Below are 23,554 nucleotides of genomic sequence, written 5' to 3'. Positions count from 1 at the left end.
GCTCCCTGTCTGCCACATGTTCGGCCCCAAGCTCCCTGTCCGCACACGTTCGGCCCCCGGAGTTATCAAATATCCAAGTTCCTTTAATTGGTTCTCTCACAGCAGCAGCACACTGAACTACAACGATGGGTTTCACAACATCAATCACAACGGCCAATTTGTGGTTGATCTGCCCGGTCTTCCTCTAACCTCGCCCATTCTCCATAAATCGTCAGGAGAGCAAGGTGGACTGAGAGGACAATTTCTCCCCGAGAAAAGAAATTGATTGTGGAAGTCAGGATGAGTCGTTATAATTCATACTTAACGCATCTCGCAATCCCGTTGAACGCTGACAATATATCCTTTTACACGGCCCAAACGATCCTGTTTAACACTGACAAAATGTCCTTTTACACGGCCCAAATGAGTGCTGAGCAAGGTTTTCAGTATTGCATTGCCAAGTTGAACTTTTCAGGCTGGAAAACGTTTTGCAGCTGTCACTGAAAGCAGCCATTTCCAGAAAAAGAATGACAACTCTTTTGCGCTCAGACTGGTTTCTTCATTTTTCTTCTCACTGGATGATCGATAGAGAAAATGAAAATGAATGGTTTAGCTTCTCCGAGTGGATGGCATAGCCAACCTAAAAGCAAATACGGTACATCACTTTTGTATATCGAACACAAGAATGGAGAAATTGTCTAGGGTTGGAAATTGAGACCTGTTCCATTGAGAAAGCCCCTGAAGGGGCTGCACTTGCAGCTATATTTGAGTGTTGTTTTTCCTTTTAATATGAATGATTATTAATTGACTCCAGTATGTACAGAAATCAGCTGCCAGGCTTTTAACCAGAACCAAGAGACATGACCATACTCACTCCTGTTTTAGCCTCTTTACATTGGCTCCCAGTATGTTTTAGAAGAGATTTTAACATTTGACTGATTACTTTTAAAGCTCTCCATGGCCTCTCTCCCTGCTACTGTGCATCTCTGACCTCTCGTACGTGCCGGAACCTACTTGGAGATCCTCGGGCAGAGTCTGGTTTGTCCTTGTCGCTGCTATGCTGCAGTTGCTTATTTCAGCTACAGGGGAAAGTGAACAAACACTGTTTTACCCCAGCCTCACTACGTCAGGTCACAACCTCTCCGCCACTCACCCACACACTGTACAGTCGTGCGATGTGTGTACACTTTTGGCGTCATGGGTATTGTGAATAATATAATAACAAAACGGTACGAGTCTAGTCCATGTAGCCGGTGCCAAATAAAGCCACGTTCCTGCAGCCACAGAACGCCATTGTATTAAAAAGAACGATGGAAAACACGTCACCAAGAGCCATGGCGTTGCTCTGGGAAGCATATTCATCACGATGCACTGGGCCAGCCGTCCTTTTCCTATATAACAACTTAATAAGCCGTAAACTCTTTACACTCTCTTTGGAAAGTAGTTCTGTAGCAAATATAATTGATATAATATAATATAATATAATTAAGCAATATACTATGAGAGCCAGTGTGTTGTGGCAAATATATCCCGCTGATCAGCTGTTATCCCACGAGGCCGCAGGCCGAGTGGGATAACTGCTGAGCAGCGGGATATATGCCACAACACACGCAGCTCGAGTGCTATATTGCTTTTATAAAACGGTTTCCAAGTATGATAATATAATAATAATAATAATACTATAAGTCCGACTGGCATGGCATTCTGGTAGAGTCAGTTGAAACACTACTGTAAGGCGGGACCGCAAGAACGTGCGGGTGATTTGATTGGATCGTTCTGGAGACTGAAGTTGACATTGGCCAATCCTGGCGCTTGCTGAGAAGCTGAGAGCTTTCTGGAAAGCCCGACACGCAGCTCGAGCACAGCGCTGCATTCTCAGCGCTTGCTGAGAAGCTGAGAGCTTTCTGCAAAGCCCGACACCAACTAACGTTATGGGGTTAAATGCGGGGTTAAATGCGGGGTTAACAGCCTTTTTTTTGCAAAGAAGACATTAGCCCGCGTCTATTCTTGTACAAAACATAATTTTCTGCGAAGTATTAGTAAAGTTATAAGCGAAGATCGATTCACAAGGATCTGACAGCTGTCTCCGCCATTTGTTTTTTCTACATTGTCATTTGAGGTAACCAAAGCCTTTTAGTAAGAGAGTTGCCATGGCAACTCAATAACCCATGGCCATGGGTTATTGGAGTGGGTTACTGGATTTATACAATGGCTGTGAACCAATCAGATTGCTTGATTTGAGAGAGCCATTTTATAATATAATATAATATAAGAGGCAGCATTATAGGCATAATGAAGAATCCGTTCCCATTTGAAACTACAACAGCCTGACTCTTCATGGCAACAGTTATCGATTTCTAAAATTGAAACTATGTCTTTGTGAGCTGTATTCCAAGGTTTTTAGCTTACAATTGGAGCCAATGACTTCCGGGCTGATGGCTAAAAACGGTACACAGGAAGTCAGAAAGTCCCAGGAGTGCAATGCAAACGCATCGTTGATTTTGTTATCTTCACAGGATTTGTTGGCGGTAAGCAATGCGTTAAAAACACCAGCCTTATCCTTTAAGGAAACGACATTGATGAAATCTGATAAATTCCAAACCATACAATCGACAGGGGAATATTGGCATATTCATAATTAATATCTTGACTTGTCAGATAAAGGCTTGATTCAGCCTCCGGGCCATGCACTTTTATACTTTTCATGTCGTTCTGCTGAAGCGCTGTCTTTAAATACCAAGCACCTTTAATTCAATTTTGTTTAAGATGGCACACAGAGATTGAATTTGCAACATGTCATAACACAGTAATATAATTGGTTTGAAAAAAATCTGATTTGATTAAGCCAATTCTGTCTCAGAAATCACTGAAATAATTTTCTTAGTTATTTATCAAATGAAAAAGAAAGAGTTTCTTAATAAAAACTGTTTTCTACTTCAACTCACGGACAAGCCACTCTCCCAACGGAAATTCTCACTGCAATGAAACTTTGCACAGGCAATTGTTATGCCCATATCTACTCCACATGTCAATTGAATGTTCATATAACTTTGTGTTTTCCTGATAGTGACATAATGTGTACAGTCAATGGCACCGATTTTGGAAAGCAACACAATGGAATCTATTCTATACATGTAGATATGGATACAGATGTGGATAAAGGAGAGAAATGGAGAGAGCGCGAGAGAGAGAGCTACATATAGATATGGCTATTCTTTGATGCTTCTGCTCTTTGCCAGTAAGAACTGTGGCAGGCAGTGGGAGACAGAAGCCGTGAGATATTCCCACAGCACATCCCTGGACACGCTGTCTGAAGCAGGACCTGCTGGGATGCCCACTGTGTGATCTGGCCCTGCAAAACATCGTTGAAAAGATGATCCAAGCCGTAGCCATGCGCGCACGCTGCAAACACAGGACCGCCTGCTAAACTCAGCACATTTCCTGGCACCCTTGGTAGTGCGGTGTCTTTTGATCACCACTCTTAGACATGCATTCAATGAAAGGAGCTGAGGTTGCTATTTTTTTTTTAAACAAGTAGTTTATTTTAATGATACTGGTTATTACTTCAAGTTTTGTGACGCAACCGTCCATATGCTATTTGATGACTTTGGCATTTATTATGACATAGATTTCTTATGAAGCTGATGGTAGCTCTAGGCATTATTACAAGGTTTCCGGTACATAAAGAAAGGAGCGTATAAATGGGCTTAAGTCAAAGCCAGAATCCTTTTATTGCAATGTGAAAGTGGACACCCCTTGATTTGCATATTCATCACCTCTAGTGTGTATCTTGTAGGAGTGAGTAACTCCAGGTTTGAAAGCAGCATAGCGGTGTATGTGCTTATAAAACAGACTTAAAGAGCGTAGTGCAAGTAAAAAAAAAAATCAGAATTTACATTTTGGGTTCGTGATTAGTACGAAAATACCCCAAAAAATGGAAAAAGAGAGAAAAAAATCACAAGGGGGTGAAAGGGGACAGATACCAGACATAAAACCACTCAGAAATCCTCCTATTTTCGGATGAACAAGGTGACAGTCACCTAAAGGTCACTAGTTTGCAACAGAGCCGTGTAGATAGAAAAGTCCCGACATCTCCATTCACTCCAATGGACCAGTTTTTTACTCTCAAGAGTTCCAGGAAGTAAGGTCCTGGATTAAGCAGTACTGTCGAGTTGCAGCAACATAGACAGTTTGTGTTGTACTCTGAAAGGGTTTTTCATCCCTTGAATCAAATTGTACATTATCAGCTTTATTTTAGCAGGCAAAAGTAGCGCGAGACCCATTCCTGGCTGTTCATTGGCTAATGAGTCTCGCATTTTGGTCCTCCGCTGACGCCACTCTCTCTCTAGTTTGCAAGAGGGAGTTCCAAGGGAGGGAGTTCCATGAAATGGAACAGTGCCCCCTGTAGGTTACAAAAACAAGACTAAATGCAGCTATGTGGTGTTGTTTTTTTTGTTTTTTAATCCAAATCCCATTGTTATATACCCCTCCCACATATTAATGCAATGTGTTCTCTAACGTCTCTCTATTTTTAACCCTTTCTCAATAAAGATCGTATCGGCACTTATCACAAGAGTAGGGGTGTAACCCCGGTGCCCTGGCTAAATTCCCTTTCCATCATGGCAATCATCCCTTGATATTTAATGGGCTCTTTCAGTCCTCTACTCTCCAGTCTCCACAGTAATAGCTCATGTTCTGGCGCTACAGTAATAGGCTGCATCACCCAGGTGAGTGCTACACATCAGGGGTGGATGAGACCCCCCCCCCCCCCCCCCCCCCACACACACACACACACACACACACACACACACACACACACACACAGATAGGTGAACCGCTTTGGGTGCCTTGAAAAGTGCTGTATAAATCCTATCAATTATTATTATCACTCGCATGCTCTAGAGCGGTTTCTCAATTTTCTCTGGCCATAGAGCACCAATTTCTGCTACATAGGTGACCTAGTTTTACCTTCATATTCACAGCGACAAAACAATTCCTTAATAGCTTATGGATTCATTTTTTTCTGTTGTTGTTCATCGCAGTTTGTCTCAAAAAATCTATCAACCAATCAATCAATCAATTTTATATTTACTGTATATAGCGCCAAATGATAACAAGAGTTATCTCATCTTGGTTATGCATGCAAATACTTCTGATGAGTAAGGAGGGAGAAAATGTTGGCAATCAGGCTTTTGGATATTTTTCCTTGATTCTTGCATGTGGATGGAATATTAATTTGCAATATGCCCACGTTCACATGTTCCGTTTATGAAATATGAAATAAATGGTATAGGGAAATGATTCATCTTCGTGTTTCATGTGTTGATCAGAGTTGTGATTACATGGTTGTGTGGGCCCCGGAAGATTTTCACATTTCAAACTGGGCCGCGGTATTCTTAAGTTTGGGAATGGCTGCCATAGAAGATACTTTCTGCATCAAAATGTCTATGACTCAAGAGACAAACTAATCTAAGTCTCGTTTTAGCCGTGTGTTTTTTTGTGCCTTTTCCTGCCTTGGGAGAGCAGGGCAGTGCAGTGCAGCGGCCATGGCTGTAAGATGACTGGATTTTCTCCCTTCTTCCACCTGTCAGCCCTGATGTCGTCAGTGAAGGAATCTATGTCTAGGTTTGTCTGCCTTCAGCTTTATATCAATCATGGAGTGCACACTTGAAATGCGGCCCAGTCACAGCTAGTGTGGCAGCAGTTAGAAGCCATAATACATTCGGACAGTTCCGGGGCGTTAACGCGCTCTGCCAGCTACAGAGCAATGGTGGAAAGGATGGCCTACTCTTCCTCTCGGGACAAACGCAAAGGGCTTAATTAGTGTCTTGTCACAAAGTTGGTTCTCACCTTTCAGCCCGGGCGATGACCTAGAACTACCCACTGAGTTTCTCAGATAGACAGATGGAGAAGTGCAGCAGCGGCAGGCAAAGATAAACCACGGCGGATTCAACTTCTAGAAATATCTCTCACATGAAACCACCTTTCCCCCCCCCGTCAGCGGCTCTTTCTATGAGGAAGATGCACTTTACTGTTATTTTCTAGTCCTCTGAGTGCTTCATGGGAACAGGTTTGAGGTCCATGCAGATGATAAGACAATAGTGCAATACCTGCTTTTCTGGGACATGTCACCCTCATCCTCTGGGTGTGCAGGTTTATTGGCATGAATTCTAGAGACTTCTGGGCTTTGCAGCAGCTTGGCTTGAATGAAGGACCTGGACCTGAAACTGAAAGACAGACAGAAATACGTATCACACTGTTGTAATAAAAAAATAAGTGTTGAAACAGAGTGGACATTTCAAAAACAAACCCATTGCTGTGATGATTAGCCCTAGTGTTATAGAAAACCCTCGCCATCTGCTCTAGCTATCGTATGTTCTTTCCGACATGGCTGCTTCATAAGGCCTTCTCTCTTTACTGCCTTGTTTACGTGCTAATTGAGAAGAGGGGTAAAGACTAGCAGATTAGTGAATATCACAGATAGTAAATTAGGTAGATGTTCGAATGTTCTCTTTGATTTTCCAATGAAAAGAACGCCTCCCGTGCAATTAAATGACTTGAGATTTATTTGATGAGCAATTGAATGACAAAAGCACCAAATTAAAATCCATTTCAATGAGATGTGTTGTAGAAGTAACTGCGGTACAATCATTGAGAGCTTTCAGAGACTCAATTACACATTTTAGAGGGGATGAAGATCTTTCAGGACTTTATTGCAACTAAGTTATACCCAAATGATTCGCTGAGGTAAAATGGTAGTAAAGAATATGGTGAATATTTTCACTTTTCTCTATGTGGCCAGTTAAGTTTGTAAAACCCAAATTAACCAGTCGTTTTCAGAAATCATATATTACATGGGCAACATGTAAACAACAGGTGAGCAGCACATGGGTTCACATACAATTAAAATTACGTCATCCACCCACTTTTAAGTACTCGTGCCGGCTGAACATAGAACAAAGAATGGTAAAGACTAACATGCAAGATAATTGAACAGTCTCAGGTATGTGGTCTATCTACTCATCAGAGATGTCACCATGCATCACAAAACTAGCTCAATTTCAATCAACCCTCTATACCATCCACTAATGTGTGAAGTGTAATCCTTTAAGCGTAGGATTGTACGCCCTTCGCAGGTCCTGCTTTGTTCAAAACCTCCAATTAAAATTTCCCCCCAACCGATAAAGCGTCTTTGCTTGTGGCTTATAGTTAAGCTCAAGAAGACAATCTGACACGCATGTTCACTGTTCAAATCTCAAATATGTAAATGGTGTTGACGAGCCTCTTTGAAACAAGGCTAAGCTTTTAAGAACAATCAAGCAACAGAAGCCATTTAGAAGTGTTGTGATGTTTGCATAGAGAGGTAATTTATTTAAAATGAAGTTATTCAAAACAGGCACAGAAGACCGAAACAAGGGAAGACACATTCTCAAATATCAGAAACTTTACTAATTTAGTGTGCCATTAAAACTTTTAATTAAATCCTCTTTTAAGACAGTCTTTTGAAATTCATATCTAGTTAGAACAAAAACTAGCCCAGCGCTAGTTATGTGCTTGTCAGCTGGGATGTTACAAGCTATTTGCATACAGTATAGTCTTGGATAACATCATGACTGATGAATTGGGCGAAGAGAACAGCACATTAATTAGATAACTGTATTAATCCCTAAGGGGGAATTGGGTAAAAGGGGGAAATTGACATACTGATTCAATTCATTATAATGAACTGTACTGTATTACTGTAAATTAGGTTAATAAAGTTAATTTATCCACAAGATCCACAAGATGTTTGTTTGATTTTGGCAACACCTCTGGTGACATGTCATTGCAGTCAATGCTGTGCTGTTTTTTTTGCACTGCACTTGCAGCCAGTGCTGTGCCATCTCTCCCTTGGATTTTCTGGTGGTGCTGCTTTCTTTGTCTATTCAGCCCTGGTGGCTATTTCTGCTCATGCAAAAAAATAAAAAAATAAATCCATCCAAACAAACAAACAACACCAAATGTTGTGGGATATTATTTTAATGAAAAATATTGAATCCATTATTTCTTAATGTATTAAGTATTAGTGTAGATGGGGAGTTATTGTGTGTATATATATATAATAGAATTGTGGTGGGAGCCTATGGATTTCGAAAACAGAAATAAATATTGCTGCCTCATTAAAGTGCTTACATAATTGCATAATCAACTATCTAATAAATATGAATGATTGTTGACCCGAACCCTGCGAGGAACATACTCAACAAAACAAACCCAGGCTTGCTTCTGAATGAAGTTCTAGCTCTCCTAGAATGCAGTAACCCTGGCCATATTGCTGCCGTCTGTTCACAGCCTTCCCTTTGGGGAAAGACCACTGCCATATTATTCTCATCACATACACATACTCCAAAAGAATTGCACCAACAACAAACAGCAAAAATGGTTAATCAGAGCTTGAAATTAACTTCTTGGCTCACTAGCTAATGTGGCTGGTAAACTTTCTTAAAATACGATAATCTTTTTTTGTAATGGTAATGATGATTACAGAGTACACACACACACACACACACACACACACACACACACACACACACACACACACACACACACACACACACACACACACACACACTTTACAGACCTTATAGAACCCTCAGTAGGAGAAAGTGTCTCCTACTGAATTGATTCAAAAATCCTGCTACCAATACCAAATGGAGTGAATAAAAACATTATTATTATTCATACCATCCTATTTTGCTATTCAGTCGCTAACAATACCCTTGGAAGTTGACTCATGTTGACACATGAACTGTATGCTCTGTGTGTGTGTGTGTGTGTGTGTGTGTGTGTGTGTGTGTGTGTGTGTGTGTGTGTGTGTGTGTGTGTGTGACTGAGTGTGTGTGTGTGTGTGAGAGAGAGAGAGAGAGAGAGAGAGAGAGAGAGAGAGAGAGAGAGAGAGAGAGAGAGAGAGACTGTGGTGAACTAGAGAGGTGTTTGAGGAGTGTGTGTGTCTGCAACACAGGAGCAGCTTCCTTACACTGTAGATGACCTGTATGCAGCAGCATCCTGACAAAGAGGACAAGCCACAGAAGAATCTTTATGGAAATGTAGCCACACGTTCCACCTCTTCTTTCCGACGTTAGAGCTAATCCTGTGTTGTGAAGGACTGAACTGAACACACTCTTCTCCCTCTGAGGCTTACTTACTGTACGTAGCCTTACTTTCTTAACCTCACAGTCACTCGGCCAGCAGACCAGGGAGGACTGAGAGAGCAGGACACAGTATGTTCGGATCAAAGCTTCAGTACTGGAGAAGCTGCTCATACAGAAGGCAGATCAGAAAACCTCGCCCACCAAAGTGGCTGATAGAAGTGACAGAGTTACCCGCCAGATCAGAAAACCTCGCCCACCAAAGTGTTACCCGCCAGACAGTTTTTAACATTTGGTGGGTGTCGAGCCCTGCTCATAATCCATAAAAAATAGGGGGGAAAAAACACTAGCTCCATTGCAACGGCTGTTAACCCAAACAAGCGCCCAAAAATGTTCGCTCAGAAGTGACAAACACGACAAACAAGCTGCTAAACAAAGATTTCCAGCTGCTTACCAAACTGCAAATGTAACCAGATGAAGCTATTTTTTGACCAGTGACTACATCCATCTATTGCATAAACAAACAGAAACCAAACACAACATTGCTATTATATACAAATACTCTTATCGGTTTATAGGTTCCTAGCAGAGTCATTTCAGATGTGCAATTCAACAAGAATGTGAAAATGGTACATAAGTCTCGGCTACAAACAAAGATCCAGATGCTTGCCCTTCTGGATATATTACATTGCTGCACAGGACACATGAATATGAACCTTTATCCCACAACAGATGTTCTCACGTTGACTGAAAAGTAGTGTCAAAAAGATGTAGAAGGGGGAGAAAACGTGTCAAAAGTGTGCTGTCGAGGGAACTAAATGTACCCATTATTGCCACCCAGGAAGCATTCAGATATGTTCTTCAATCATTTGCATAGTAAAGAGCATGCCTTACTTGCTAGTAGCTCACATCTGCTCTTCAGATCTATTCACAGTGAGATGCCAACATAAGTGGATTTACTCCAAATGTCAAGACGTGAACACTGTGAGGGACGCCACGGGATTAGTGATGTGCTGTGATGATTCACAAGCAGCAGACATACAAATGTCTTTGCCATGTTGCTCCCCAACACATTGTCTTAAATTACGTCTTCTTAGTGTGGCTCAATACCTCTTAGTGCTAGGAGGAGCCCTTCCCAAAGGCCTGTATTGAAGTCAACGGCTAAGCTGTCACTCCTGCTCTGTGGGCCGCCACTGTCAGCTGCAGGGGCCCCCGGGGACCCGGCTAATCGAGCTAGTGACCGTTGTAGGTTAGATGAATTAGCCATATCAAATCCCCATCTGTTTGTCCAGGTGGGCTGGCTATGTGACAGAAGGGCCGGATGCCAACAGTGCTGACCAACATCTGGCGACTATCTCTTCCTTTCATCTCTCCCGTCATGTGTTGCTCTTCGCCACGTTCCTGTACTCCTTTCACCCCCTGCCTGCCTGCCTGCGTGCCCGAGGACACGCCGAGGAAATCAAACAAGATTACAAACTACAGTAACTACTGTACCACTGGACAGGCAATGGGCGGCAAGTAACTAAGGTCTGGCAGATCCAGCTAGGCTTATTTCAGCAGCATTTGAGGGTTTCGTCTTCATGGTCTGTGGTGCTGTGGTGGAGCACCGCAGGATTTTCGTTTTTATAATCAATCAAAGTGGAGATTTGTCCTAGACGTCAGACACATCAGGTGTCAGGACGGGAGAGCATGCAATGTTAGCTCAGTTTTGGAACGCTGAGATTTAAAACCAAATCATGTCCCAGAGTAATATTTTATCACCATATCCAATTATATACCATTCTGGTCATTATTATTATTATTATCAAGGGCTTGCCTTCACTGTTATGTAGCAACTAGTAACTACAATATCACTATTGATCTTGCACTGCTGCGCTGAACTTTACCTGGCTGGAGGCTACAGGCTACTGAGACTACGGTCCTAATGCCTCTATTTCCCAGAGCAGGTAGAGTACAGCGCCTCAGATATGAGCTAACATGTTCATCTGTCTTGCTATCTGGACAATAACTGGCTGTATTGCCAGTAACGCAGACATATGACACTGCCTTTATCTGCTTAGCTCCGGGCCCGGAGCCGTAGTTATCCTATCAGTGACATTGAGGAGTGATTGACAAGTTTTGTGCAGAGGCACCGGCAGTATTGGAGGTCCGAAAAACACCACGCTAACGGGGATTACGCCTGGCTCTCTAATTCGCCGGCCGACAAACAAACAATGGGAGTGGGGATGATTAATTCATGAATGGAATATTATTCTGTAGTGTTCGCTGAGGTCAGCGCATCATTAAACATGGATCAAATGGAATCACTGAGGGCGTTGAACTTATAAACCTGGGTACACGGCCTCAACCTCCTCAAGGACTACTCCTCTTCTTATTCTGCTACCTACCTTTTCTCACTGTCTTTATTATTTTCATGCAGCTCTCCTCTGTGGCTTCTACTCAGACACACACCGTTTCTTCTTTTCTCAATACTAGCAGGATACCCGTGCAGTGTATCGAGGGTACATGCTGCGTTCTCTGCACGTCCAACCCGTATGGACTGCTGGGGGCACGGCTGGGGGCACGGTGGCGCAGTGGTAACCTCCCACTAAGAATAGGCGGAAGATCGTCATCTGACCAGTGACGATATTGTTTGAAGTTGGTCCACGGGTGCTGTACACAAGAAAGCCCCCCCCTGCTCCTGGCCTACCCCCCAGAGGAAGCACCACCCTGGATGGGACAACTAAATGCAGAGACAATATTTCACCGACCGCCATCAGCATGAGTGTGTGTGTAGCTGGCCGCATGCGTGTGTTGGGTTGTCATATGACAAATACAGAGGGGTTTGTCCGTCCAGTTCTTCTTCTGGACTGTGTGCTGACAGGCTGGCCAATGGGGACAGACATGTTAGCGTCTGGTGTGTTTCCGAGACCCATAAATGACGTAAGAATTGTCAAGAATAGCTCACCAACAGATACAAACACATGAACATAATGTGTTTAATGTGTTTAATGTACATACAGTACATACAAAGAACTGCCACGGTCGGATTTGTGAAGCACGCATTTAAAAAATCATGACTTGCCTCTCCCTGGAGCTGCAGAACAGCTCCTCAACTCGCCTCAACTGCAGCTGCCCGACTGCAGACGCTCCTCTGCAGTCTCCACTGATTTGCTCCACCGCTGATTCGTGCAGTGGAGGCTGTGCAGCCAGTGTGCAGCATGGCCAAATTAGGCCGTTAATCTGCGCATTCGGCAATTAATCTGCCCTAATTACCAGGTCATCCGCAGGGGTGCTCTTTCTTTACACTTCCTGAAATATTCAGCGCAATCGCACGTAAGATGGCATAGCTGTGGCCGAACACAATTCTGCTCACTCACTCTCTCACTCACTAACTCACAGACATACTTCTTACTTCTATCCTATAATACTTCTTATTATAGGATAGGATTTCTCTGTAGATTCCTCGTGTTCTCTGGTCTTCTCTCACCCACTGCTCCTTACCTGACCTCCCCCACACTGCCCCCCCCCCCCCGAAACTCTCCGCCTTTCTTTAATCATATTATTACGTATCAATAATGAATGGGCAGCAGCTTGTTTAGCCATGTCTGTCACCCTGTGAAGCTAATGCAGGGCTGGATTACAGCAGGGGAGAGGTGGGGAGGGGGGGGGGGCTCCTCCGTGTCTTGTAGCATCTGGGCCATGCATGGAGCTTGTCAGGAACCATAATGCTAGATGTTATGCATAATGTTAGAGAGTGGACCCCCCCCTCACCACCACCACTAGCCCCCCCCCCACCACCACTACCCCCACCCCCCAGAGAGTGGACCCCCCCCCACCACCACTACCCCCACCCCCCAGAGAGTGGACCTCCCCCCACCACCACTACCCCCCCCCCCCCCCAGAGACCAGACCCCCCCCCACCACCACCACCACTACCCCCACCCCCCAGAGACCAGGCCAGCAGTGCGGAGGCTGAGCCACCATCATCGCTCATCAGCTGCCCACAGGGAAAAGCAACAGTGACAAATATCTCATTATGGGGACGGGAGGATATCAGAGTAAAATCAATCACTGGCCATCAGGTTCCTATCAGGTTCCTACGGCCATGGGAAAGTGAAATATGAATGGGAAGACATGATGGAGAGAGAATGTGAGAGACAAAGAGACAGATACAGAGGACCAATAGTTCCCTGCTCGGTATATGAGCTTATTTGATGACAGTGTTCTTTTATTCCCGATAAGAATTGCACGGGCAGTCATTTGAGAGACAGATCATTTGACAGATAGACATAACAGCTGTCATTTTGTACAACAAAGTGTGTTTGTTTGTGTTCCTGTCTGTCTACTGGGTTGGTGCATGTGTATGTGAAAGGACAGTGCCTGCTATATGTATATGGATGTATACTGTATGTATGTAGGGAGTTTGTTTTTTATATTTATTTTTTTATATTTCCCCCCCGATTTTTTTATCCCTTTTTTATCCCCCATTAGTGCTAATTTTAATTTATTTATCCTGGTTGCTGCTCCACCCTCTGCCGATCTGGGCAGAGCCGAAAACTGGCTCCATGCTTCCTCCGAGACATGGGCAGTTAGCCAGCCGCTTCTTTTCACCTGACAGGGGAAGCTTCACCGGTAGGACATAGCACGTGGGAGGATCACGCTATTCCAACGAGTTCCCCTCCCTCCGAACAGGCGCCCTTAACGACCAGAGGAGGCACCACATCAGCAACCAGGATATTGCATGTTTTGGTGAGGGGGTTCCTATATGAAGGAAACCCCCGGGAGGCACGGGGAGAACATGCAAACTCCACACAGAAAGGCCCTTTTGACGACCCCACCCGGGCGTTGGGCACTCGAGGACATGCGGACGGGCACGCATTCCTTCAGCGTTCACAGCGTCCCAGGTGGGAATCGAACCCAGGACCTTCGAGCTGTGAGGCGACAGCGCTTACCACTGCATCACCGTACCCCCGTATGTAGGGAGTTTTAACACATCAAATACATCATCTACATACTTTCTACATACTCTGACATCACTATCAAAAAGTTAAACTCACATTTTCCACTCATGTTTCCTTGTTCACAGGTAAATGAACAGGTTAATCAAAAGTCATTATTTTCTGTTGATTGATTTCATGATCCAAAAACAAAAAGGGATGTTTGCATACAAAGTTCCACAATAAAACATTGAGGATGTTTTCTACATGTGACACAAGCCTCCAGTTTTTGTTTGCATTTTGCAAAAGAGATTGATCCACGTTAGTTGTGCTGCTACTGTAACGTTTACTTTGACAAAACATGCATGCGCACACACACATTCCACTTAACCCTGCTAAAACCTGCGTTGCTATGGCAACATGGCAAGTAACCACTAAAAAGGCATGATTTCTCCAACAACCTCTTGACACGGCTGCCATTGACACTAGTTGCCCTGAAGGCATCGTTCTACTCCAAATTGTCCTCTCTTCCTCAGGACCACGTTCCAGTAGATCGCTCCATTATTGACACATGTAAACAGCACACAGTCCTCCATACAGTGGCATTATTGACACATGTAAACAGCACACAGTCCTCCATACAGTGGCATTATTGACACATGTAAACAGCACACAGTCCTCCATACAGTGGCAGAGTGCATCGTGCTGCCTCATGGTGAGCTATTCTCTCAGCCACAATATACTGTATTTACAAAGAAATAAATTCTAATTTATTTCCGTTGGGTTGATTCCAAAAGGGAAGAGGAATTCACTGTTATCAAACCATAACCAGGCTCTCTACTTCTCCCTCGCCTCTCAAAGTAAAACACTAGGCATTCCAATCCACTGCAGGGATTAAAAAAAAAAAAAAAAAAAAGTTTGTCGGTGCACCAAATACAGACCATGATGTGAGAGAGAGAGAGAGAGAGAGAGAGAAGAGAAAGTATGATTTTATGCAGGACCAACAACATGGACAATCATATCTCAACAAGGACGATTTAACAGAGAAACCAATGGGCAGGGGTGGATGAGCCATTTCACAGCCATTTCAAGACTTCACACAGCCATCTATGCACGTGCGCGCGCACGTGTGTGTGTTCAAGTGTGGTGTTGTGTGTGTGTGTACTGTGCGCGCGCACATGTTTGCACTTGTGTGTGTGCATAATGTGCATGTGTGTGTGTGTGTGTGTGTGTGTGTGTGTAGTGCACTGTATGTGTGAGCTGGTCTAGCCATACCAGTCATCTTGTCCAGTTCAGCCTGGGTCTCCTGGTAGGAGCTGATGATCCCTCTGTAACGTGTCATCACCTCCTTCCTTAAGTTGTCCCAGTGAGTGGAGAGCTCACCCAGGTCCATCAGCTCCTGCACCCTAAAGACACACAGAGGGAGCCAGATCTGTGACCATCTTTATGGACATCATGAGCAGGAAACCAACCAGTAATGAATTCCATTCATTTATTCGTCAACAAAATCTTGAAGAAACGATCAAACGTGGCACTAAAGTGGCTTCGTCAACGTACAATTGGCGAATTAACACAGCATCAGTCGCTTGCATACTGCTTCTGCTTAGCTACTGTGGTTTTTCAATTATAGTTCATTAATATCCACAATCAATAACTTAAATAGAGAATCTATGTTGCTTCCAGCCAGACATTATACCCTCTACTTAAAGGCTGATAAACTAGTGAGTAATATATAATGCTTGCTTTGGTATCTAGCCTTGGCTCGTGTCCAGTTCCCTTAGCTTTGGGTATCAACAATCATTTAACACTTCTGGGAAAATATGCGTGCGTGCATGCGTGCGTGCGCAACACACACACACACACACACACACACACACACACACACACACACAAAAGTCCACAAGCATCTAGTGCTGAGCCAAAGAAACAAATGCATTCGTGAACCTCAGGCTAGTAGCTAGTGTCCACTTATCCACTCTGCTCGGCCATATCAAATTCCTCCCCCACTGCTGCCACTCTTCCCCCATCACTTAGAACAAAACCATCCACTCTCCACTGGTGTCTCTGACCACCTGTCTGTCACGTCATCAAGCTCTGCCTGGAGCCTCAGGAGACAAACACCATTTTAAGGCCAGGGTAAAACCATATGTGGGGGGGTAGCTTGTGTGTGTGTGTGTGTGTGCATGCGCGCACGTGTGTGTATTTATGTGTGCATGTGGAGAAGCGCGCGCGCGCGGGGGGAGTGGGGGGGGGGGGGAGGGGTTGCAGGGCCTCTTTCAGTGATCCCTCATTTGCATCTGAAAGGCGACATCAGATGGACAGATAATAATTCAAAAGCCAGCCCTCTAGCATCCATTGAAAAGTAAATTGCAGTGATATTATAGAAATGAGCGGTTTAGTGAGATTCAATGTGGTATTCAGGATAACAAATACACAGCCACGTGCATTGCTTTCATGATAATGAGCCCAATTTTCAATGAATACGCCTCATACATTTTGTATATGTCTTAGTCCGATAGGCTACACGTACGAATGCCCGTTGGTTAGACTTTTTGTTAATATCAAAGATGATTGTATGAACGTATCGTTTCATGTTCAACCGCTTCAACAAAGCAGTAGGAGCCGATAGACTCTCCTGACCGTTTTCTGGTTTCCTCCAGGTAGGTTTTGGGTAAGTTATTTTTTTTTAGATTACATTGTACCTTGAGGTATTTTTTGCTCGACAGGAAACGACATAGTCGAGAGTGACTGAGACATTGCCAGAGAGAGGGGATGACATACGACAAGAGCCAAGGCCCCTGGCATGACCAACAAGCACACACTCCAGGCCTGCTGCGCTACCAGGACGCCCCAGGGTAAGTAAGTTGCAGTATGTATACGTACATTCACATCTGGCATGAGGCAGTGTCTAGCCCAGCTGAAAACAAGTGGACTGGCTGGATAACAAATGATACAACACATCGGAAACGTTTTCCCCCCCATCTCTCACCTCTTCCGAGTTGTAAACAAACCTGCTACAAGGAACGACCTTTAGGCGGAGTGGCACCACATGCTGGGTGTCTTTGCCAAGATGCTCTGCAGGTGGTTGCAAGAAAGTAAGCTATGCTCATGGTGTGCAGAGATAGACAGGAGGCTTCCCCACAACGCATGTGCATTCCTGATTACCATGAGCAATACACATTTATCTTGCAGTACCAAAGGCATGCAAGCGCTGCTAGGTTGTTTTAGAAAGAAAAACATCATTTTCACTCATGGCATATCATTAGCGTCAGAAGTGACTCTGAATTATTCAGGGATTTAAGACCAAAGATGAATATGCATGTATTTCAGAAGGTTTATACAGAAGGTGTGTGCAATAGTCCCAGTGATGAGACTAGCATCTTTGTAAAAATAGACTGGCTCAAAACTCCTATTTCTTATGGGGGGGGGGGAGGAGAGAGAGAAAAATATTTCTTAACATTCACTCCAGAAGAGGAAAAACAAACTTCACCAAGAAAAAAATGAAAATGAAAATGAAAAATGTTTTGTCATCAATGCATGCTAATGCCAGCCTAGGGCTGAATAAGATAATTATATCAGGGCTCTAGTGGTGTCAAGATGGGAGCTTTGAGATAGATTTCAGAGCTCGTGAGGTCTGAGTAGGGCCCCCATGTTTCTCCCTGGTTTCAATCAAATATATTGTTTCCAGCATACCCATTTAGTTTAAAGTGGCCCATAATGCCATCAATGGACCATTTTAACCAATCAGGGGGCAATGTTCCCTGATTTCTTGGTTTATATAGCAGCATGGTGCGAGACAGACACAATGCCCTTTAACAGATTGCAACCATTCACAATAATATATAACCCCTATCTCTCTTAACTGTTATTTGTGTATCAGTGTTGGGCTGGGCTGACAGACTGTTATTTTGTGTCGGGGAGTCTGCAGTGGAGGTCAAGGTCTAAGTAGACACACTAATCTGCATGCCAAATGAAGGCAGTGGTTTGGGAGAAAGAGGGGTACAGTGTCACCTCCTTAATCAGAATGCTATTGTTTGAAGAGGGTGAAGGTGAAGAAGAGTCACAATGTAATAGTATGTATGTAGAAAACGATATGGATGATGGATGGAAGACAGTGACTTAATAAAAGGGGAAAAGGAGAGGGACATGAGGAGTAAAGCATGGTACTGTAACACAACAACTCAAATAATAATAGACAAAATTCCACAAAACTGAATGTCAATGGCATTGATTATGATGAAAAGCTGATGCACATATTGGCCACAGAAGGCAAAAAGAAAACGATGAGGGACATGAAGCAGCGACTAGAAGAAGGTGTTAAAACTGACTTGGACCCCTGACTTATAGATTACAGAATACATTTTCCAAAGAGCATAGACCTGTCATGTGGCCACCTTTATTTCATGGCACGTTATAGTGCCTGTTCCATTTAATCACAGAGAGCTTTGTACCTTGGGTCAATATGAGCTGCGTGAGAGGACTGGCAAACAAACCACTTCCTTCATAATACGCCTAGCTCCACCAGAAGCAACAGGCCCATCCTAACCAGAACAATCATGACTACTACTCTTGAACGCTCGGTAATAGCAGAATCATTCAAGACGGGTGTCACCTATGTCACCTATAAAAACTCTCGTAACGGACAAGCCCGTCTTTTATTGTCACACGAACACCACAATACATGCATGCGGCCACAACACACTCATGCTGTGGCCGGTGAAAAGTGTCCTCTGCATTAAACCCATCCAGGCATGTCCTTTCCTCCGGGGGGCAGGCCAGGAGCAGTGGTCGCTTTCTCGTACAGCGCCGGGGACCAACTTCGGATGTTGTCGTCACTGGTCGGATGACGATGACGATCTGATCTTCTGCATGTTTTTAGTGGGGGGGGTTTATATACGGAGGAACCCCCTGGTTCCTCCGTATATACGGAGGAACCCCCCTATATGATCAGAGAGCGAGGCACAGCCGCAACACGAGCACAGCGCACATCCACAACATGAGCACAGTGCTTGTTTATGAATAGTAAACGAAAGAGGACATGCAAACCAGACGGCTCTTAATGAACGGGCTTTAATCCACACCCACACGTCGACACCTAACGACACATGCATTCATTATCTTTACACAACGCGCGCACGGAGAGTCGCACACATCTTCAGTGAGAAGCGACGGAAAAGCAGCCACGTCTGTGTTGGCGGAGTCGGATCAGAACACCACTGCAGACATCAAAGCCGACAAACAAAGGGAAGAGCCGTCCGACATGAACCGTGAAGCGGTAAAGCAAAGTGAGCCGCCCACCAGCAGCCTCTGCGCTCGCTAACTTTGCAGCGCTAACTGAACCATTAAAACACCAAGCTAGCAGCAGCAGCAGCGTGAGGTTGACTAAAAGTGGAGTTGGCTAAATGGAGAGGCAGTGTGAAGATCGACAACATTTAAAGAGGATTATAGGAGAGGTGCTTAAGCGACCGAGCTGCAGATAAAGTGCACCATGCACGAAGCAGACGCACAGTACTAGACGGTAGTCATGTCTTTGAGCCTGCTGCATGCACACATTGTCTTACATGGATGAGACTTGAGACATCAAAACTCTTCTTCCTGCTATCCCAGTTGTTGCTCCACCCCCTCTGTGATCTGGGGAGAGCTGTAGGCTAGCATGCTTCCTCCGATACATGTGCACTCACCACTCACCAGCCGCTTCTTTTCAACTGACAGTGAGGAGTTTCACCGGTAGTCGGACGTAGCACGTGGGAGGATCACGCTATTCCCCCCAGTTCCCCTCCTCCGAACAGGCGCCCCGACCAACCAGAGGAGGCCCTAGTGCAGCGACCAGGACACATACCCTTAGGGTACATTCAGCCAGCTGTGTGTGGTGTCGGGTTGCATCTCCCCAAAAGTAGGATCGCCCTGTACTTTCTCGCTGTACGACCACTGCTGTGTTTTTCACGCAGCCCCCTGCTGCTCCCACTGCCATAGCCTGACGCAGCTCCCCCATTAACAATGAACAGAGCGTGGGGGGCTAGTGCGGCGCACTGGAGCACTGGTGGAACGATCGGCGGTGCAGGCGGTGCACCGGGGCCCAGAGCTGTCAAGGGCCCATGAAGAGCGAGTCTCGCTTTGGGGAAACGTAACGTACTTACGGTTTCTGCTGCAGTCCCACTCCAAATACACTTCCATGCTTGTTTAGTTTACTGGATTCAGTGGATTGCGTCATCATGGGAAAATACGAACGTGTTCTCTTTCCAACGTGTCTTCAGCGGAGTCTCCTGTGAGGTTCTGGTGACATCATTGACCATATATGGAGTTGGAGCGTAGCCGGACGCACAATAGACGGCTAACAATCTGCCTGATGAAAAAAAGTAATGAGTCCATATTTTCGATAACAATATAATTGTTAGGTAGGGCCCAGAGCAAATATTTGCACCGGGGCCCATGGCAATGATGGTGCGCCACTGCGCCGGAGGCCGTGTAAATGGCGCCTTAATCCGGCTTCCCACCTGCAGACACGACCAACTGTGCCTGCATGGACGCACGACCAAGCCGGATGCAACACGGGTGCTCGAACCTGCGACCGTCGTGTTGGTAAGCAGGGAATCTACCGCTGCCCTGCCCGTATGCCCACACAAACCCATTCTCAGTTGGTACTGTAAAGGATGAAAAGAGACTTGCGCAGTAGACGGTGTGTGTGTGTGTGTGTGTGTGCGTGTGTGTGTGTGTGTGTGTGTGTGTGTGCGTGTGCGTGTGTGCGTGCGTGTGGTTACTTGCTTAATCAACAGAGGAGGAGGATATAGAGAGGACCTGTGGGAGCCGTGGACTGGGACTGTTCCAGCACAATGAGCAGGGATTCCAGTGCAGCTGTTTGAGTGGTAGACTGACAACAAGGCCTGCCTAGTATAGTATAGTATATATGATAGTGTGTTTGTTTCTGTACCTGTGTGTGTGTGTGTGTGTGTGTGTGTGTGTGTGTGTGTGTGTGTGTGTGTGTGTGTGTGTGTGTGTGTGTGTATGGGGGTGTGGTGGGCAGCACGGTGCGTACACAATACGCACTGTAAATGGAACGCGGTGTTCATTTGTATGCACGTGAATATGTGTGCGTCTGTGCATGGGAGAGTGTGTCCTTGAGTGGTGTGTGTGGTCTTTTACGTGCCCATAATGAACTCTCATCCCATTACCAAGCCCCACTAAATCCCTGATTGCATCTTTATCCTCGGTGCCTCTGGATTTCCTGAATTGAAGCAAACGTAAAGAAATCATTCAAACCTCTGTGTGTGTGTGTGTACGTGTACGTGTGTGTGTGTGCACGCGAGCGTGTGTGTGTGTATGTGTGTGTGTGTGTGTGTCTGTGCACGTGTACGTGTGCATGCCTGTGTGATGTATGAAAAGGGGTTGCCAGGGACAACAGGAAAGTTGAGGAATGATCTGTCTTGACAAACACTGGTTGGGCCTGAGGGGAGGCATACTTTGATCTACTTACCGAGGCACACTCTCTGGGAGACTGGTAACGCATCACCTCCCTCTGTCCTTGTCTTAACCTGCCCTAATTCATACTCACTATATGGACTGGACTCAGGACCATGCCTTCACTTGAGTCTACACTCCTTATTTTCATATGATCTAATGATTATATTATATCTATGTACTAAAAATGAGGCCAGCACTAGGAGGGGAGGAGGGAGGGGGGAGGTTGTGCGTGCCTGCATGTGTGTGTGTGTGTGTGTGTGTGTGTGTGTGTGTGTGTGTGTGTGTGTGTGTGTGTGTGCGCGCACGTGCGCGTTTGAGAGAGACAATGTTTGTGGTTTTCTGTATGCTTGGGCGTGGAGGCCTCTTTTGAAGTGTTAAACAGACCTGAATAATTCACCCTTCCCCAAATATAGACCTAGCGCTTAAGTAATCATTTACAACAGTGAGCTGGCTAAGGATGTCTTGAAGCTACACACCTACGCATAATTAGGCATCGCCGGGCTGATTGTAGTGTTACTTTGAACTTTGGAGTGTAACACCATTGGATGGCTAGTTGATATCAATTATTATGCCGGTAGGAAATAAGCAACCACAACAAGCCAACGGCAGCACGCAGGCCATGTAATCACAATGCTGGCAGTGCCATCCACTGGATTATCACTGTGAGGAGCTTACCTCCTCATGTCCTCCTGACTGTGCACTGGATCAACACTGAGGAGCTTACCTCCTCATGTCCTCCTGACTGTGCACTGGATCAACACTGAGGAGCTTACCTCCTCATGTCCTCCTGACTGTGCACTGGATCAACACTGAGGAGCTTACCTCCTCATGTCCTCCTGACTGTACACTGGATCAACACTGTGAGGAGCTTACCTCCTCATGTCCTCCTGACTGTACACTGGATCAACACTGTGAGGAGCTTACCTCCTCATGTCCTCCTGACTGTGCACTGGATCAACACTGAGGAGCTTACCTCCTCATGTCCTCCTGACTGTACACTGGATCAACACTGAGGAGCTTACCTCCTCATGTCCTCCTGACTGTGCACTGGATCAACACTGTGAGGAGCTTACCTCCTCATGTCCTCACTGTGCACTGGATCAACACTGTGAGGAGCTCACCTCCTCATGTCCTCCTGACTGTACACTGGATCAACACTGAGGAGCTTACCTCCTCATGTCCTCCTGACTGTGCACTGGATCAACACTGAGGAGCTTACCTCCTCATGTCCTATTGACTGTGCACTGGATCAACACTGTGAGGAGCTTACCTCCTCATGTCCTCCTGACTGTGCACTGGATCAACACTGTGAGGAGCATACCTCCTCATGTCCTATTGACTGTACACTGGATCAACACTGAGGAGCTTACCTCCTCATGTCCTCCTGACTGTACACTGGATCAACACTGTGAGGAGCTTACCTCCTCATGTCCTATTGACTGTACACTGGATCAACACTGAGGAGCTTACCTCCTCATGTCCTCCTGACTGTACACTGGATCAACACTGTGAGGAGCTTACCTCCTCATGTCCTCCTGACTGTACACTGGATCAACACTGTGAGGAGCTTACCTCCTCATGTCCTCCTGACTGTGCACTGGATCAACACTGTGAGGAGCTTACCTCCTCATGTCCTCCTGACTGTACACTGGATCAACACTGAGGAGCTTACCTCCTCATGTCCTCCTGACTGTGCACTGGATCAACACTGAGGAGCTTACCTCCTCATGTCCTATTGACTGTACACTGGATCAACACTGTGAGGAGCTTACCTCCTCATGTTGGCTGAATGTACAACACTGTGAGGAGAGGAGCTTACCTCCTCGTGTCCTCCTGAATGTACAGTGAGAGTAGCTGTTTGGGGATGCTGAAGGACAGAGTGCACTCCTCCATTTGCTCCCGCACGAGCATCCACTTGCTGTCCACCGTCTGAAATCTGTACACCTTGCATACTGGGTTCTTGAACACTGAGAGAGAGAGAGAGAGAGAGAGAGAGAGAGGGGGGGGGGGGTGAGAGGGGGGGAGCGAGGGAGAGGTAGAGCGAGAGAGCAAAGCAGCAGGGAGGGAAAA

General features: G+C 45.4%; 1 protein-coding gene across 4 annotated transcripts in view; it reads right to left on the bottom strand.

The window, feature by feature from the left end:
- The window catches only part of inpp4b (inositol polyphosphate-4-phosphatase type II B), a 175,035-nt gene that overhangs the window by 50,604 nt on the left and 100,877 nt on the right, over positions 1–23,554 (bottom strand). For all 4 annotated transcript variants that reach the window (XM_083655610.1, XM_083655613.1, XM_083655611.1 and 1 more), the window contains 3 exons: positions 23,304–23,451; positions 15,302–15,432; positions 6,090–6,206 (listed from right to left, as the gene is read on the bottom strand). In XM_083655610.1, the coding sequence (XP_083511736.1) occupies positions 6,090–6,206; positions 15,302–15,432; positions 23,304–23,451 (396 nt within the window). The remainder of the gene's footprint in view (positions 1–6,089; positions 6,207–15,301; positions 15,433–23,303; positions 23,452–23,554) is intronic.

The sequence above is a fragment of the Poromitra crassiceps genome (assembly GCF_964638095.1).
Source record: "Poromitra crassiceps genome assembly, chromosome: 19".
NCBI classification, from domain to species: domain Eukaryota; kingdom Metazoa; phylum Chordata; class Actinopteri; order Beryciformes; family Melamphaidae; genus Poromitra; species Poromitra crassiceps.
The sequence above is the reverse complement of the archived record's forward strand: the minus strand, read 5'-3'. Positions and strand labels throughout refer to the sequence as shown.